Below are 19,275 nucleotides of genomic sequence, written 5' to 3'. Positions count from 1 at the left end.
GTTCTGTTCTTAGATAGACTAGAACGAAACTGCCCACGCTGGTTAAATGTCTGAGATTGCCCTGTGATGTCCACTCTGCTGAAGTGCCGTTGCCCCCCCCCCCCCCCACCCCACCCCCCCTTTTCAGCTCCTCTATCTGAACTTTCAGCACGGATTCGCGCAGGACTTCATCTCCACATTTACAGAAAACCTTCTAAACGTTTATTAGAAATCCTCCCCTCAAAAAACGAGGAGAAAGCGGACCGGAGGAGGACAGCGGGAGAAGGAGTTCCGTGGCCACTGCACGCGGGGCAGACCTAACTCCTCTCTATTCTTTGTTTGGGGGCGTCTCCTCGCTTCTCTTCCCGTGCTGTCCCCTCCCCTCATTCCCTTTCCATCCCAGCTCTCTCTCTCTCTCTCCCCCCGGGGCGGGAGAAGCCGTGTTTGGTTCAGAGAGGGTCCTTTGGGAAGAGTCACAAAGCGGTTTCCTCTGAGAGAGAGGGAGAGCGAGCGAGAGAGAGAGAGCGGAGTGGCGAGAGCTCGGGAGTCTTCCGCGGGAAGCAGCGCAGCTCTGGACATCACCGACGCCAGCGCGTCCCGGACCACTGAGCTGAGGCAGAGACGAGAGCGAGAGCAAAAAAAAGAGGAAGAAAGAAGTGTCAGAAAATGATGACATCTGATCCGGGTACTAGCTGATCTCTCTGTTTTTTTCTCTGTGACAGCCCAAAGCGGTGGGTTTCCACGCGCACCAGGAGTGACTTTTTCCACCCTACACACATATTTTACGCACAGGGCGTGCGATTTTTAACCCTTTTTTTTTAAGTGCTTGGATGTTCTGGATTTTATGACTTATTATGATTCGCCTACCGTTTTAGCACCAACTCCCTCCTCAGGACAAGAGAAAGTGGAATAAAGGGTGCACGCTGGATTGAGGTCTTTCTAAGCGCACGCAGCACCAGCAGCAAGAGTGCGTCTCAAGGTTCCTCCGCTCGAGTCACTGAAAGGGATCCGCCAGAGAACAAGTGCAAAGCCGGGAGGAGAGAGGCAAACGGAGGGACTTGCATCGAGCTCAGGAGGTTTGTTAATGTTTGGAATCCAGGAGAGCATCCAGAGAAGCGGCAGCAGCCTGAAAGAGGAGCCGCTGGGAGGAATGAACGTCCGGAGCTGGATGCAGGGGGGCGGCGTGCTGGACGCCAACACGGCCGCCCAAAGGTGAGCTGTGCCTAAGTGAGGAGCACTTCCACCATCACTCATTTACCGAAAGATGGAATCAGCCTGCGTGTTCTCCTCCAGGATACTGCAGCTGTACAAGAATTGAGACTTTGGGAATGGAAGTGCAGCAGTCCGAAAAAAAATCTGTCCATTCAACTGCTGATAAAATCATCTGTAGAATTAATAATCTCATTCAGAACAATTCTACCACACAAGCTGTCATTAACTAAACAGTTGTAAGCAGCATGTGCTTGGTCTAGAGATTATTTTTTCCGCATATGTTTCAGATGCGATTTATTAAGGATTAAAACAAAGAACAAATACATAAATGCAGTCCTGTGCTAGAGAAAAATAAATCCTGTACTTCCCCCCATTTTCAAACTTACTCGTTGTTTTATTAGAAGGGAATAAAATTCTCCAACTGAACCACAGCCAGTCACAGTAAACGTGGATCTATCACGATCTCCCCTTTACGCGAACAGCAAGTTTGTGCTTCAAGTTGGTTTACAGATTCAGGAGATAATTAAATAAAACAGGCAGCTTTCATAATCACAATCTTTAAAATAAGAGGAAAATCTGCCAAAAAAAAAAAAGAGCACAAGCTAGATTTTATACTTTCAGTGCTTGTAGGCCCTTTAGGTTTGTTTTTATTTATTTATTTTAGGTTAACTTTACATAATTATTACTATTTAATTTGCTTTCCTTCTTATATTAATTTTGAATTTTTCTAATTTTTACAACATAAAAACTTTACATCCTCTGACTGCTTCTAACACCCCCCCCCGTCTGTGTGTCTGCAGTGGAGTGGGTCTGGCTCGGGCTCACTTTGAGAAGCAGCCGCCCTCCAACCTGCGGAAGTCCAACTTCTTCCACTTCGTCCTAGCTCTGTACGACCGGCAGGGCCAGCCGGTGGAGATCGAGAGGACGAGCTTCGTGGACTTCATCGAAAAAGAGAAGGTCGGTTCAGAAATACACGTTGGTCTTAAGAGTTTTTAGATGAAGGAAGATTACTGAGATTTTGTGAAGGCCTCGAATATTAAATTTGGTTTCTGACATTATTGAATGAATTTTTAACGTCCCATTTTAATGAACTACCTGTCCTTTAATTGTTTGTATTATTATTCTTATTATTTATATTATTATTATTATTAAAAACTAAAAATACAATATTATAAGCATTATAAATTTACTGTAAGGCACAAACCTCCTTAAACCCTCGTGTGTATTTGATAAATTTAAAAAAAATGCCTTTTGGAGTTTAAATTGTTTTAATTTACAGCTCCATTCAACCCAACCACTTGTTCTATATAAACAACGGCGCTGCAGCCCGGGCTTCTCATCAATTATGACTTGGCTTAAATTAGATGAAATGTATCGGGAGAATTCCGTGTTGGATTTATTGGCCCTCCAAACACAACTAGTAATTACGCAGGAATTAAAAATCCACAATAACACCACGATTACACACGGAGAAATTACAGGGCTGCACTCCTCTGAGCATAAATCAGCTTTTATTTAATGCAAGACCGCTGTAAAGAATTCATTAAGTTGGATGTATGCTTCACTAGCCTACATGTGAAAAGAGGAAAAAAAATAATTTCTTGCTATTTTTTAAAAATGGTGTTAAATTTTCCATAAACAGCTGTGTGTTTGTTGTGTGTGTGTCAAGGAGACCAGCGGAGAGAAGACCAATAACGGGATTCATTACAGGCTACAGCTTCTTTACAGTAATGGTGAGCAGACTGGCACACTCACACACACACTCACATATATATATGCATGCATAGTTAGAGTCAGCTTTGCCAGATCAGCTTCATGTCTTATTTTATCAGACACTTAATGATATTCACACAGGCAGCAGCTGATTCTTGAGGGGGGGGGGGGGGGGGGGGGGTCCTGTCCTCAAAGTAGTAAAAAAAATGTTGCAATGGGTTATCAAGGCTTCCAGAATTTATGTCAACGAAATTGCAGGGCAGAGATTCACGATTGTGTAACGTGACCGACTTCTATTAGTCAAATTTCAAGGCAGCTGTTACAGGATGTGACCCAGCTTTGTGGCTTCATTGCTGTCACTGTCCCTAAATTAGTTTGTCCAGTTTTATGTGCTCTTTATTTTTCTTTTTCTTTTTTTTTTTAAATAATTTTTTGACAGTGTGAGCTGCACTCTAACCCAAGCAGGGACATCACAGCACCAGCCTCCTGTGTAATAAACAATAGCTACAATTCGTGTCTCGCATGTGTTGATATTTGGGAGTCAGAATAGGCACAAGCAATTTATCAGATAAGTCAACAAACAAGGTGTTTGAATCTATTTACCACCTTAACACGGGGCTGAACGCCCAAGGTCTCGTGTTGTGTAAACTATGCCGAGTTAAACGTGTGATTTTCGTGTGATTTGGGAGCTATATGGATACAGCCGGCTTGGCGTAAGGCTTGCATCGCAGCAGAGAGAAATGCAGAAGCTGAACAACATTTATTTTCACACTGAACTGATGAGCAGCTGCTGGCTGATCTTTAATAAGCCTCTCACCTTCTTCACAACCCCTTTCTGCCTCGTTAAAAAGGAGCCACTGTGTGTCAAGTCGCAAGTGTGAGCGTTTAAAGCGTTCTGCTCTCAGACTGTTCTCCACTGACTCATATTTCAGGCCTAAATAGGAAACATTAATAAAAGCTTTAAGAAGAAAGAATTTGCGAGTCAGAATTACGTTTGCCCCGCTCCTTTGTTTATTTATTGCGAGCTTATTGCTGTAAATGACGTTAATCTCGTTTCCTTGTTCCCGCTGCTGCCACTTTGCTAACCTAATTCCACGTATTTTAAATGCCCTGCAACGTGCTGCACTGTGTGTTAAAATATGTGTAAAGTTTACAATATTTCTCCCTTCCTCTGGATCCCAACAGGCATCAGAACAGAGCAGGACTTTTATGTTCGACTCATAGACTCCATGACTAAACAGGTAAACACACACCCTAACACACTCTCAGAGCGGTCTGTCACCTCTCCTGTTACCTCTCTGACAAAGAGCTGCTCCACTGATCCTCTTGTTCTCCGCCGCCCTCCTCTATTTCACACAGAAATGAATGTTTATGCGTGTATGATTCAATGGGTGGGTGTTTCCACAGTGTATGTGGGTAGGGGCACACACACACACACACACACACACACACACACACACACACACACACACACACACACACACACACACACACACACACACGGCATGGCTCCAGGCGTTTTTGCCTGTGCTCCTCTCGCTGTGATTAGAGTGAGGAGGCAGCGAGCGGGTGTTGAGGAACAGGAGCGTAATTCTGCTGCTCTCAGTAGGAAGTGGAAAGATATAAGGGCACCTCTGGGATTTGGTCTGCTGCGTATCAAGCATTCCGATCAGATCCAATTTTTCTGGTAATGCTCTTGTTTTTGTTTATGTGTACATTTATAAGAGGGAGGGAGAGCGAGAGAGAGAGAGGGAGGGAGACAGAGAGAGGAGCAGGTAGAGTTTGAGGAGAGAGGCGGGAAGACAGGGATGCATTTTCAGTTTGTGCGCTCCTGGTCCCGCAGGTAAAGTCAGGATGAAAACTGATTGTTTTTGTTCATGAAGAAAGTGCGAGTGAGAGTTATCTGCCTGATGGAATTCAAAATGTGTGTGTGTGTGTGTTGTGAAAGCCAAGGTATGAGGAGCCAAGAAGCCCACCATGCACTGAATACTTACTAATGTGACTCCAGGCTCTGACAGTCTCACATTACTGCTGCCACGTTGCACCACATACTGTGTGTGTGTGTGTGTGCACGCTGGCAGGCCTAAGAGACCACACTGTTTCCTAATAACACTCTTTAGGTTCGGCTTGGTGGGGTGACAACCAGCTACACACACACACACACACACACACACACACACACACACACACACACACACACACACACACACACACACACACGCATACACACAGTTGGGACTTTCTCCTGTAGAGTTTGAAAAAATTAAATACATGCACACTTTTTCATGCTGAAAAAATTAATGGCTTTTTAGAATTTCAATATTTGAAAAGGGGGGGAAAAAAGGATGGAGGCAGGTGTGCTGCACCTGTGGTGCCTTCCTTGCACTGTGTGAGTGCTGCTCTGTGGCTGTGTGGATGGGGAAGGGGAGCAGGTGTTTAGTGCTGTATGTATACAGTAAATGTGCAAAGGTGCTTTGGAGAAGGCGTAAAGCATGCTCGCTTCAGTTTGTGTGTGTGTGTGTGTGTGTGTGTGTGTGTGTGTGTGTGTGTGTGTGTGTGTGTGTGTGTGTGTGTGTGTGTTATTCCCAGTAGTGGAGGAATGGAACTTTAACAGGTGGTCAAACCAAAACAGTCGCGAGGTTGGCTTAGCTGGTCAGTGATGTCATGGCCGCTGTCTCTAACCGCACACACAGGCATTTGTTCGCACCCACTGTTGTCTTGCCAGGCGGGGGAAAAAAGAAAAGAAGAAGAAGCCACACAGAAGACCAGAGGTTGCACTGGTGTCGCTCTTATTTCACTGGTTGTTAACAAGATGTGGCTTCATCCACCAAAATTGAAAACACACGACCCGAGCCCAGCATGCCCAAACACATTTTTGACAGGAACACACAAAATAAAGAGCTGCTGAGTTTGTAACCGTGATAATGAAACAGGCTTTCTGTTTTACAACTTAGGAAATAATCATCAATATTTACATTTGTCATGATGCAAATGCTCGAAAATCCAGCCTTATTCTAGTCTCGTTAATCTCTCTTGGTGCCGTAGTAGCATACCTTTCACACATTTCACTGTTTAAAAGCCCAGAAACAGAAGACGATAAAAACAAGAAAGCAAGAGGGTCATTTCTCTAAGATTATTCAGAGTAAACCATAGAAACATAGATTTGTTTTAAGTATGAATTTCTCAGTTTTAGTAGTTGATCAGCGGTGTAAAGTATTAATTTTAGTTTTACTTAAATATTCGACTCTGTAATTCAGAGTATGTGCAACACACTATAATGAGGCAAACGGCTTTTATTCTGTTTTTTTCCGCCCTTCTCACTGTGATTTAACAGCCAGTAAAGGAAAAGCCTACTCCAACATTTGGCATTTAAAAGCTGCTGCCTGTTTCTGTTCTATTTCTGTAAGTCTACCTGTTCTGTGTTTGTGCGCTGAGGGCCAGAACTGATTGTGTTAAACGGAGAAGGAGAGCACCTCCTAGTCTTCAGAAGCAGAGCGTGGAGCTCGTTGATCACGACTCTGTCCCGGAGAATAAAGCGTCTGTCACTGCGGCCCTGCCGGATCACTAGCTCGCTAGTCGACCTGACACTAACGCAGGAGGAAGTGTGTTCCCCTGCTTAACGGATCCTTGTTTACATGCCGCACATATCACGCCACTTCAAAGGTGGGGAACAGAGAAGCAAAGATGCTGTGTGAAAGGCCTGCTGAGGTGGAGAGAGGAAGGAGACAGAGGAGGGAAAAGCAGATGAAAGAGAGGAGCAGAGCAGGCAAAGTGACAGCAATGAAGAATCTGAGGCAAACGTGGGCCGTGGCGGTAGAGGAAGGTACACACTAACACAAGAGGCTGTCACAGAGGGTGGATGAAGTATCTTTGCATTGTCACTTTTTCCTCTTTGGAGCTCCAGAGGTCTCTAGCTGCCATGAGGGCAGACCAATTAGAAACTTTAGACCTTAGTTTCATGCAGTTCTGCTGTAAATACTAATGTTTTGTTTTACCTTCCGTAACGCAAGACCTCTCTCGAAAACCAAACTGGTTTAAAAAAGAAAGATTGTTGGCACAGGGCGAGCAGCAATCAGTCAGGTGGGAAAGAACTGGATGTCTTTTACAGTTACAAACTTTTACTTTTGCTGCATGACCCAGACTGTAGCTCATCTATGCTGTTGACCCGATCGCCTTAAATAAAGGAGGTGGGCTGTTATGTGGTGGTACGTGTCACGGGCGACACGGCTGTTCTGTTTAGAAAGATCAATGCATTCACCCAGCCAAAGGTTTAATGGTTTACTTGTGTGTTTGCGTGTGGGCGTAAGACAAGAAAATAGCAAAGTGCAAAAAAAAAAAGGGAAGAGATGATGGTGATGCGCGCTCGGCGAGGTTAGGGAGCAAGCTCATTGCTTTCTCCTGGCCCACTCTTTTCCCATGGCGCGAGGAGCAGGACTAATCACAGACACAACTGTGGTTTATAAAACACGTTTCCTCTTCAGATTTGCTCTGTCAGAATTCTGTCCTTCTCTGCGTTTCCCCACACTTAGATTTGGCTTTCATTAAAGGGCAATCAGGGGGATTTTACGGTTCAAATGTTGATGAGTGAGCGTTTCCAGAAAGAGTTTCAGATGTTGGGTGTCGGATCAACCTCAGTAGTGTGTTAATGGGAGCGGTTTTTTTTCTTCTTTGTCTGAGGTCATTTAAAATATTTACAATCTGAACAAACGCTTATTTTCTTTCCTGCGTATTTGAACTTGCGTCAGACGCTTTGACAGCTTTTGGTCAGATTGGCTTTTCTTGGAGAATGTCAGCTTAGCCTGGTGCAGATTCCTCCATGAGCTCATTTTTGTTTCATATTTTCACCCCGTGCTTGAATCGACTGTGGGTGCACATCCCTGGAATCCTGGACCACCAGGAGCTTTTCGGTCTCCAGGTTCACATATCGATAGATTTCCTGCAGGCGTGGGGAGGAGGGGTTCAAATGGAATATGCACATGCATGGAAAATTGTAACTGACAAGGGCCTCGGGGCCTGAAACACATGGGGGCTCCAATTCCAGAAAACACAGCTAGCTATTAGTATGAAATGCTTTAGGCTACAATACTGGGGCCCTCAGACAGTACAGCCTCTGTCACTGCTTTCCATTAAGTTTCACATAGTTGGTACAAATGAGAGGTTCAGCCTACACCCTTTGCTCATCTTGAGGCCCCAATAAGAAGCCACTGGGAGGTTCAGAGCCTCTCCACTGTGCCCCTGAATCCTGTTTTATGCAACCAGCAAAGTGTGCCCCTGTTAATTTCACTTCATGGAGAATGACAAGGAATCACAGGTGAAATAAAAGCACTGATTATTCTTCTTAGAGGGTTTGCATTTGAGTTTTGGGCCATGTGTAGTATATCTGACAGTCCATAAGCTTTAAAGCTACTTAGACATAACATAGGTATGCATTAACATGTGAATATACATGTCTCATTTTCCAAGTATGGCGGTGTCAGTGTGGCCTTGTTAAGTGGTCTTAAAATCAGCTTTATTCATTCATCATTGTTCACTTGATGGCAGCAGGCAGTCTAAACATGAGCCAGAGATGATTTTAAAGGGCAGAGAAACTTCCTGGCTGCTCATGAGGAAAGCGATCTTGTCACTCAGTCAGGCTCGCCGCAGTTTTCGGTACGACACATCAAACCAGCTTTTGCAGACCAAAGACTGACAGGGCGTGCGTATTGATTGATAGGTAGCTTAGTGGTGTGTGACTTATGCCGGTTTATTCTGCTTCCATAGCAGCGCGGGAGTGTTGTGTAACAGAAGCAGGTGAAGCCTCGGCAGCAGAGGCAGAAAATGTGAGGACCATTCTCCGGAGCCGATGAGATGATGGTTGTTATTTTGAGGATTTTCTAAAACAATGAGTGTGAATCAGCTCCGTGTGTGCGTATGTGTGCATATGTGTGTGTGTAAGGAGGGGTGTGAGACACAATGGGTGTGAGTGTATGTGAAGTAGAGGTGCTACTGATGAAGGATGCATTCATGGAGGTGAAGTGGGACCTAACCTATTATCTCAATAACACTTTGGCGCTATTCTTAGTGTACGGTGCAGTTACGTTACAGAAAAACTACAAGTCAAGGTGCAGCTTCATGCTCGTTATGATATAAATCTACTATTAAGATAGTAATTTCTTCAAAGCTTTTTTTTGAAAATGAAGGTTTAAAGTTCCCACAAAAACAATTCACTGATCCCATTAACAAATCTCATCGGTCCAACTTCTGATGATTGCTCTGTTGTTGTATTACATATCAGTTAAATGGATCTCTGTGAGCCACTCACATACCGTAAATAAAAACAGTAAGAGGCTTTGGTGTGCTGTGAAATGAGCACGCTGGAGCCTGCGAGTTTAACTCTCCGCTTTCTTCTTCTCCTCTTTCTTTTCAGCCGATTGTTTACGAAGGCCAGGACAAGAACCCAGAGATGTGCAGAGTGCTACTGACACATGAGATCATGTGCAGGTGAGAACAGATGCATCACATCTCTCCTCTCTCCTCCAGCATACTTTGCCTGTGAAGTTCTCACCAATCACCGCTATGTACATTTCTTATTTTGTCACCCTCATTAACCCCCCCGACACGCACATACGCACACACACCTGAAGCCCTATCTGTTGAGGAAGATGAGTTTTGGCTATCATAGTTGTTGCTTTAATTATAAGCTTAAGATGAATTTCTTTGGAAGTAGGTTGGGAGGAAAGTTCTATTTATAGGGACGTTTTGCCGACCTATCCTATACAATAGGAAACGTGCGCGCGAGAACATGTGTATTTTGTGTGCGCATGTGTCTCTGACGCCTGGTTAATTAGGACACAGAGAAACTCATTAGTCAATCTGAACCCTTCTGTTGTTTCATGGCTAACAAATGGGCCTTGCTCTTCAATCTGACTATAAAAAATAGGCAGGAACTCGCGCACACACACACACACACTCGCACACACACATAGATCCGTAGACACAAAGAAGTATGCTTGTGTATTCAGAGCCCTGCACAGCGCAGTTATAAAAATTCAGATTTAGCACATGAATTACGTTGTTCTTTTTCCTTGACCTTGTCACTGAAAAACTTTAACTGTACCAATATAAATTGGGGTTCATCTACATGCGCACACAGGGACTTTAGTTGTGAAATCAGGCCCACTAATACTTCATCGTATAGCTTGGTGAATATTCCTCAGGCAGTTCAGCTGGAGAGGCTCATGATAGACCAATTGAAATTCGGATTTACAGTGAATATATAAATAAACAATTTGGCAACAGATTTTATTGTAAATTATTGCCGTTCATCAAGTGGAGGATAATTGCGGACCTGAATCAAATGTGCTTGCGTAACCTGTACGGTATGACTCTCGTACAGTAGAAGGTACTCGTTCTGTCCTGCAGGATTTTGTTTTAAATACTTCCTTTGGGGGAGCAACAGTGCAGAAAGTATGGCTTCTGCAGCGAGTGTAAACAGTCGCTTGTCTTCAACAGCCGCTGAGGTCAAAGTTACGGCTGTTGCCTCATGTTCTCACATGCTGATTCTGCAGCGGGGGCTTTGCACACAACACAACACGCACACACACACACACAAAGAGCTCAGGGCGTCCATTAATCAGTGTGGCTTATTGTCACGGCAGTGCTATTAGCCATATGCTCCCAGCCAATCTGCCACCACAAAGACCTGCGTTGCAAAATTGGCTGGAGCGCTGGCACGAATACGTGAGTGATTTCACTCTAAAATTGGACAATAGATGCTTCAATGAACGCGCTTAATACAAATGTTGGTCGTGCTCAGTGTATTTTAACATTTGCCCTCTTTCAAATCAAGAAGCTTTATGGCATTGTAGATATTTTATTTCACTCTGTCTGACAGAGCAGCCTCGGTATAGCTGGTTGAAATTGCTTTTATTTTTAAGGTGAGTTTAATTTATTGTGGACATTTTAGCATAATAGTTTTCATTTCTTTGGAAACTCCAGGACATGAAATATACTTTTAGACAAATTTCTGTGAATTTGGAAAATCCTTGGCTGCTCAGCTTCTGTGTAAGCAGACGTTTATCTGTTATTATTTGTATCTTTTTTTTTAACAGACATTTGAATGAAACATATCTCTCCAGGAATAGAATTATGGATTAGTGATGAGCCTGTCACTTATGTTTTTAAGTTATTATGTTTGCTAAACTAATCAAAATCTAAGGCTAATCTCTTGACTTTATTTATATCATGTGATCACTGACATGTTAACATAGCTGCTAATCATTCTGACTATTAAAATTAAAGTTAAACACCCATTATCTAATTAGCTTTGATTGGCCAACAGTCAATATCCAAAGATTTTTCATTTACAGAGACAAAAAACAAAGTTTGTAAGTTGTGAATTTATTTTGGCATTTTCCCTCCCAACACATGTAAATTGCAAGTAAGAGACATTGCATCGATTTGGACTCATTGTTTCAGTGATTAAAGCACAAAGATCAGGTGAAAATCATGTCTTATGTGTGTTTGGTGGGAGATGCATGTTAGAGCAGATGATTAGCTCACCAGCATCTACAGATATAGGTCCTGCATTACTCCCATCCCACCCCTTCCTTCTCCTTTCATAGCATAAAACACTCTTCTCCTTCCTCCACTTCCTCTTCTGTCCCTTAAGTTTCCTTCACATCTATTCCATCCCCTCTGTTTCCCACGCCATCACCCAACCTTCCCTCTACCTCTCCCTCATCTGGTTTAGCTTTCCTTTTTCACCCCCCACCCCGGTCCCTGATCTCCTGCTTGATTCCTCTCTCTAACCTCTCTCTGTTGCTGCGCTCTGCTCTCCAAAGTTACAGTGTAATGACCCAGTTCATAGAGCGGCAGAGAGCAAACGACAGCGAGAGCAGAAAGAGCGGCAGATAGCGGAGACAATGAGAAAGGTGTAACGTATCAGTCGCTTTCTTTCTACCTCTGCCATCTGTGACAGCGGGAAACCCGAGATGTCTCCCCTTCCTCTTCTTCCCACCCAGACCCCTCCTCTCCCCTCCCTCCCCTTCTCACCCTCTTCGTTTAGCTCTCCATCCCACGCACACCCTCTCACTCTTTACCCCCCTCCCCACCCATAGCCATCTTTATCCTCCGCCCTCCTGCTTACACCTTTATTCATAATTGATGCATGGAAGAAAGCCTTTTTGACACACTTGTAGTACACGTGTGAATTTCGGTAACCATGTCAGGTGTTTTGTTTTTTTTCTCACATATGTGCGTGCGTGCGTGCGTGTGCGTATACCACCCACGTGTTTTTGGAACCTCGGGCTTCTTTTTTGTTTCCATCTCCACTTTACCTGATGGTTCATCAGTACAATTAGGATGGACTTTTCGCGCTCGATTTCCAGACGATTATGCTGTTGGTTATGTTGCCTTTGGAAAAAACTTGACTATAAGCATCTAAATGATCTCAGCTTGTTAATTACGTACTCATGAAAACATTTTCTTGCAACACATGTGGAGGGGATTTTAACTAATTAACCTTTCATAACCCCAACAGTATCATATTGACACCAGGAGAGGTTATTATTCTGAGACTTTACAAAACCCCAGAGTTACAATCATATTATGCAGTCACCTTCATGGGCTATGAAAATAGGTGTAATGCCCCATTACAATCTAGTTTCATAGGAAAAAGTGTTGTGGCTCTCCACAGCACAAAGCATGGTGTTTTACAATAAACGCTGTAAAATTGTGACCTAGCATGTAATGTTAGTATATGCGTGTGTAATGTAGGGGCAGGAGTCCTGGCAATCTTGCAAAATGGAAAATGGAGCTTTGCAACATCTGGTTAAGGTTGTTAAAAGATCAGTTTTAAGCCAAAACACGATCTTGGTGCCTGGAGCTCTGGAACTTATCTTTATATTATTTTGATATTCAGCTAAATTACTACCTGCGTAGTTCTTATAATGTGCTGTGCAAAATTAAATCATCTATTTGAGCCCAATCCTAAAAACCTGAATGTTTGAGAGGTTGTTGGGATTCGGATGAAACTACTATCTTAATAGTTGATTGTTTGAGCCAGATGGGCAAACTGTGGTTAAAGGTGCACCTTATACTGGGAACACTGGTAATGAATATCAACCAGCTCAGCAGTAAAAAGTGGAGAAAATGGAAAAAAGAAATGCTAGGCAGTGACCACAGCAACAAATTACCCACTAGTGAGACAAACCACGACCAACAATAAATCCGGCAGTGTCTTTTTTAATGTATTTGTTAAAGCAGCGATCCCACAGTGTATTTCCTTCAGATCCTGCTATACAGTCACTTTCCTTGTCTTGCAGGTCTATTTTTATCCTTGCTTTCAGGGCAGATTTCTCTGAAAGACTTTCAGTAAAATTCACTATGGCCTGTTTTCGACAGATTGGGACAAATTCTGCAGATGTTGTAATAAATTTGTTTTATCAGTGCAGACGAAAGGCACGCACTGCAACACTCCCACTTAAACCTCTAATCTGGAAATTCCATAAAATGTACCCTATGCCCAAATTTCCCCCCACTTTGCCCTGTGTCTTCTTCCCTGACGGTCTTCTTTTCTCTTCCCGTAGTCGGTGCTGTGACAAGAAGAGCTGTGGAAACCGTAATGAGACACCGTCAGACCCTGTTATCATCGACAGGTACTGTCTCTCACTTTGCCTCTTCTCTCTCTCTCCTTACGCACACACTTGCGCACACCCACAGACACACAGTGGACGAGGGTTTGTGCGCTGACCCGTTTGAACGGCGCGGTGGGACAGGATGTTTGTGTGTTTGGATGAGCTGCTGTCACTCCTCGATAGAATCAGCGGCCTCAGATGCACGGGAAGCATTTGAGAAACCAATTTTGCTTTTATAAGTCAAACAGCAGGACTCATGAGTGGGTGGTGACAGTGTGGAATTACACTTGCAGACACACACACACAGGTTTTATCTGCATGTACATGCGCACTCTAGTAACGTAATCATCGATCTTTGCAGAGGGGACACAAATACACATCAGCTGCTCTGTTACATCCCAAAGGCGCACTTTCAGACTTGAGTGCTCAGATGAATGTCTGTTTCCTCTACGTCACGCGAAACACAAAGCAGCTCACTAGCAGGAGTCGTCTGTTGTTTTCCTGCCGCTCGTCTCTGTCTGTCTGTCGCTCTTTTTCTTCCCTTCTGTCTGTCACAGGAGAGGACTGAAGTTATCCCTCCCTTAACATCCACCCCACCCCTCTTTCTGTCTCTCCTGCAGCAGCACAGAAAAGTGGGTCATGAGCGAAGAAGAACAAAAAAAAAGTGACAGAGAAAAACTGAAATAAGATCCAACCTCATTTTAATCTGATTTCTCCTTGGCAGTTGTTTTAACCCTGTGCGAGCAGTTCTGTCGGTCTGTCTGCATGTGTTTGAGTAATTCATAGGAAGAGGAGTGAAATATTCTACTCCCTGTCACCACATTGTTACACAACTTAAATCACTGTACAAAATATCATATTCCTGCAGATTTGTACCAAGTGTTTCTTTTTTTTCTTACTTCACCATGACCAGATGTTTAAGTTTCAGTTTGTGAAAGATTTTTGGCAATTATAATATAAGCTGATCATCTGCAACATTAAAAGCACTGACAGATGAGGTAAATACCTCAGATCTTCTTGTTGCAGTGCAGTGGGTGCCGGCATTCATGTGGATATTACTTTCACAGCATCTAGACACTGTTGCAGTCCAAGCACACTCCCTGAGGCACTAGTACTCTTGCAAAGACTTCTCTGGTTTGGCTCAAGAAACACGACAAAGAGTTCGGGGTTTTGACCCTGCCTCGGGATATCCAGATTTCCAGATTCCAGTCCAATCATACTGCATGTAAGATGTGCTAGACCAAGTGAGATATACGGAGGAAACACTCCACAACTTACAGGACCCAGACGATCCACTGACAGTGTTCCCATGCCCTACCCTAAGCATACCCCCATTGTGTGGCGTGAGGAACCACACAATTGAAACTGAGGTTTAAATATTGTGGCTTATGAGCGTCTGATGAACAGTAATCACACCATAGACTCTCAGCTTTGTATCTACAGACTGTCCTTCAGTGCTTCTTCACTAAAGGTTCATAAAGACAAACATCAGTGTGATCAGCGCCGCAAACAGAGGTCATAAAGGTTATTACAGGGATAATTTGGCATGAATGAGATTCTTTATTCTCGCCACTTTGGAGGGGATGTACAAGGTTTCGCTCTATACGGTGCAAAACTCCTCTTTCCTCTTTTTCTTTGTGTTTGGAGAAATCTTATTAAGTGCACAAACGTGTGCGTGTGTCATACGCTATACGTGCATTTGTGTGTTCGTGAAGGATATTATAAGTATTGCCACACCACCGCCCAATTATCCTGTTTTGTCGGCTATCTCAAACGTCTCAGCTTACAGCCTTTTATATATTTGCCTAGAAAGTGTGTATGTAATCTGCGTGTGTGGATTCATGGCTAAGGCTTGGGTTTGGCCCCTAAAAGAATAGCTGATATATTAGACACAAACTGACAAAGTAATAGCTGCATAATCATAATACGTGTGTCACTGTTTGTTACATTGATGCTTGATGACTATTGAAGTGTGTGTGTGTGTGTGTGCGCGCACACACAGGGGGTGTACGTCTCATTTTCCACGGCAGGAGGAGAAAAGCGGAGTGAATTGTGGGAGATGTCAGGGAACTTGGTCAAGATGGAATGTCAAGGTTACCGTGGATACCGTGGGATACTTCCTGTTGCCCCCTCCACTTTGCAGTGGTTCACAGCCTCTTGGTGTAACATCTGGAGCTCTGCTGTTTGACGCAAACATGTGGAGAAAGAATGAGGCAAAGTCAAAATGACAGCTTAAAGTGTCATTGATTGTAAACAGAAGTAGAGCTCGAATTAACTCACCCACTCCAAAGAAATATTCAAAATGTAACTTTAATAGTTATTTTAAACAGTTACAATGAAAACATTAAGGGCTTAGCAGATATATCCCCCTGCATCTGTGGTTATACATACTCAAGTGTATGCTGCATTTAGTTATAATAGTTACAAAGGTACAATCCGGATTGGTTGACAATTTGGCTTGAACTGAAAGGTAATGCCAATGTTTCGGGATGAAGAAGAAATGAAACAAAAAATGGCGTCTTCGCTACAAAGATGTCTGTGATAAATTCCTTCTTTTTAACGGCTCAACTAAAAGACCAAAAACAGCACAAACATAAACAAGAGTATCCCACATTCTTGTCTGTGATCTGTTTTTTTTACACTGCCCTCTGGTGATAGTATGAAGCTACAACATGCAGATGTGCACGTGCCAAGCTCCGCATTGGATTTATAGTTATGTGAAAATGTGGGATGATGGACGCTAATGCACTTAACTGACCGTCAGCAGATGTGAGCGCCTCTATAGAAGAAGACGTTTTGGCAGTTTGGTGGTCTGGGGCGTTTATTCACGGCTTGGGTTTGCAAAGTTGCATCTGAACAAACTACAAAACCTCTGTAACAATGTCCTTTGGACATATGAGACCAAATTGGAGATGTTTGGTTGTAATGCACAGCAGCCAAGCCTGACAGCTAAAGCTTTGCTGAAAATGGATCATGCAACAGGACAATGATCTCAAACAGAGCAGAAAATCTACAGTAGAATGGCTGAAAAAGAAAAGAATGAAGGTGTTGCAATGGTCAAGTCAAAGTCCAAACCTCAACCTGACTGAAATACTGTGGTGGGACCTTAAGCGAGCTGTGCAAAAACCTCAGTGAACTGAAGCAATGCTGTAAGGAAGAGTGGGCTGATTTTCCTCCACAATTAAGTCCTTCACAATGCAAAAGGCTGACAAAGTCATACAGACATACGACAATTTAGTTTTTCAAAGGAATACATAGAGTCCTGTAGAAACTTTCTTTTCCACGTGAATGTATGGACCACCAGTCCACATACTTTGCCAGGCACTTTAAGTAAGTGTGCTATTAAAACAGCTTGAAACCTTGCTCACTAGCGTTAGAAGCCTGTGATGAGCTAATCAGCATCATCAGAGTCAGTGCGATGTGTGTCTTGGCCCCTTTGCTTGACATCATGGGAAAACCAAAGGAAACTGCCCCGACACTGGAAAAAAATTGTGACGTTCCAGAAGCCTTGTTCATCCTCGTGAGCAATTTCCTGAAAGATACCATGTTCATCTGTACAAACAATAGTATGTAAGTATAAATACCAGTCGTAATACTTAGGAAGGAGATGCATTCTGTTTCCGTGAAACTAATGTGTGAACAGTGCAAACGAATCCCAGAACAACAGCAAAGGCTTTTGTGGAGATGCTGGAGGAAAGAAGAGTATCTGCACTCACATTAAAACGAGCCCCATATCAGCATAAAATTGGAAAGAAAGCTCTCAGAAAGAAAAGAAACCACTGCCCTAAGACCTGGATACTGTTGCATGGTATAAATGCTGCCCAACGCTTCTGCAGGGATGGTTTCAGCCAAGTGAAACTGATATTACATTATAGCATATACAGCGCACAGTAGAGAGAAAAGGCTCCAAAATGTTGCTACAGCCAAGTCTGCAGTGGGTTACTGGCAGATGAAGAGATATGCATAAGCACACTTATTTACATACCATTTAAACATTACATCGACATGTGAACAGAGTTAAGGCTCACGCTCATTTAAACACATTACTCATGCTTTAACAAATTCAAACATTTGTCTGTGCGAACCATTAAAGAGAGTGACTGACAGCTCATTGCGTGTCTCTCAGTCCTTGTGCGCACATGTGTGTGACTGACAGCTAGCCCATCGTACCATGTACGTATGAGTGTATCTGTGAGTGTGTGTGGCCCAGTTAATCCTTGTTATAGCACACTGAGCATCCCACTGCCTCTCAGGGTTAATATAGGGTTAACGACATGCAACGCTATCCTATCATACGCCTGCTTGACTCCTAAAGAGCCACAACCACTCTTCTCCTCTGGGTGTGTGTGTCTATGTGTGTGTGACTGCCATTCAGTTTCTACTTGTAACTCTTACTGTCTTTTTTTTAATCACTCAGCATCCTCATCATCCCCTTTTCTCTTACTTTCCTCCATCACTTCCACTTCCCCCTTTCTCGCTTCCTCCTTTTCCTCCCTTTTTTCTGTGCCTCTGCTTCACCTCACCCTCTCTCTCCACACCCCTCTGCTTTGCTCCCTCTCCCAACCTCCTTTTTTCTTTCTTTGACTCTGTTTTCGTCTCCGTGGCCCTGAGGGGTTACCTACCTCACTGCTCAGCTTTGTGCCTGTTTAGACTGCTACAATTGGCTTAATAGGCTCAGACTGTGCGTGTGTGAGCAGTTTGAGGGGGTTATAGTCTCAGGTGGTGTGTGTTCAGGGCTTAGACGAGTGTCGCGGCGCGAGGAAGGCAGTTTGAGTGTGTGTTTTTCTGTGTGTAGGGGTGCTACAGATACCAGTGTGTGTGAATGTATGTGTCCTCTCAAAGTCTAAAGGGGCCCACATAAGCCTCGGGGTTTAAGGGGTTCCCTGTGTGTGTGTGTGTGTGTGTGTGTGTGTGTGTGTGTGTGTGTGTGTGTGTGTGTGTGTGTGTGTGTGTAATCTATAGGGTTAAGAGGGGTCAGAGCTTGAGCAAGAGATGATGGGAAAGAGGAAGGGATGGAGGGATGACAGAAAGAGGAGGTGAAGATGATAAGATGGCATTTAGAGGGAGCAGAAGGAAGAAAGGAGGAGTAAGGGGGGGGAGGGGGGGGGGAGAGTGGGAGCTTGTCTAGGCAGACAGAAGAGAGAAAGGAGGAGGAGCAGAGCCAGGTTTGTTTCAGGGGGATAAGAGCCTCAGTCTGGGGAGTCCTGTCAATCAAAGAGCACAGGGTGGGTGAGGAGGGGGCGCTGTCAATCAGATAGAAGAGGAGAGAGGAGGAGGCGGAGGAGGAGGGAGGGCGGATGGAGGGCGGATGGAGGGGTGAGGTGAAGAAAGGCGACAGAAAGTGAGAGGGATCTTCTAAACGGTCTCTTCATCTTTTCCGCCTTTGTCTTCCTCACTATTGCTCTCTCCCTCTCACTCTCACTTGTCCTAGTTACCAAAATATCTCTGCCAACCTGGTATGTCACTGTTCGCTCAACTGTCACTGTCTGACATGTAGCCTACACACACACACACACACACACACACACACACACACACACACACACACACACACACACACACACACACACACACACACACACACACACATCTAAAATAGACTGTGAGAGAATATGCCTCCTCCTTTCTTGACCCGTCCTCATCGCTCTTTTCTGTCTTTGCCCTGGTTTCCTTCAGATCTTCATCCTCTCAAATTCTAATTTGCTTTGCTTGGCATCAGCATAATTAGGTACAGGTACAATAATGAACTGTACAA

At 43.9% G+C, this 19,275-nt stretch overlaps 1 protein-coding gene across 5 annotated transcripts in view; it reads left to right on the top strand.

Moving 5' to 3' along the window:
- Positions 1-434: 434 nt before the first annotated feature.
- The window catches only part of LOC308386983 (transcription factor COE1-like), a 91,969-nt gene continuing 73,128 nt past the window's right edge, over positions 435-19,275 (top strand). For 4 of the 5 annotated variants that reach the window (XM_080866845.1, XM_080866844.1, XM_080866842.1 and 1 more), the window contains exons 1-6: positions 435-1,191; positions 1,992-2,148; positions 2,861-2,924; positions 4,090-4,145; positions 9,311-9,384; positions 13,473-13,541. In XM_080866845.1, the coding sequence (XP_080722971.1) occupies positions 1,064-1,191; positions 1,992-2,148; positions 2,861-2,924; positions 4,090-4,145; positions 9,311-9,384; positions 13,473-13,541 (548 nt within the window). In that variant the 5' untranslated portion in view covers positions 435-1,063. The remainder of the gene's footprint in view (positions 1,192-1,991; positions 2,149-2,860; positions 2,925-4,089; positions 4,146-9,310; positions 9,385-13,472; positions 13,542-19,275) is intronic. The other variant, XM_080866843.1, reaches the window with a different exon arrangement.

The sequence above is a fragment of the Rhamphochromis sp. 'chilingali' genome (assembly GCF_963969265.1).
Source record: "Rhamphochromis sp. 'chilingali' genome assembly, chromosome: 19".
NCBI classification, from domain to species: Eukaryota; Metazoa; Chordata; class Actinopteri; order Cichliformes; family Cichlidae; genus Rhamphochromis; species Rhamphochromis sp. 'chilingali'.
Note: the sequence above shows the minus strand (reverse complement) of the source record. Positions and strands in the feature narration are given on the sequence as shown.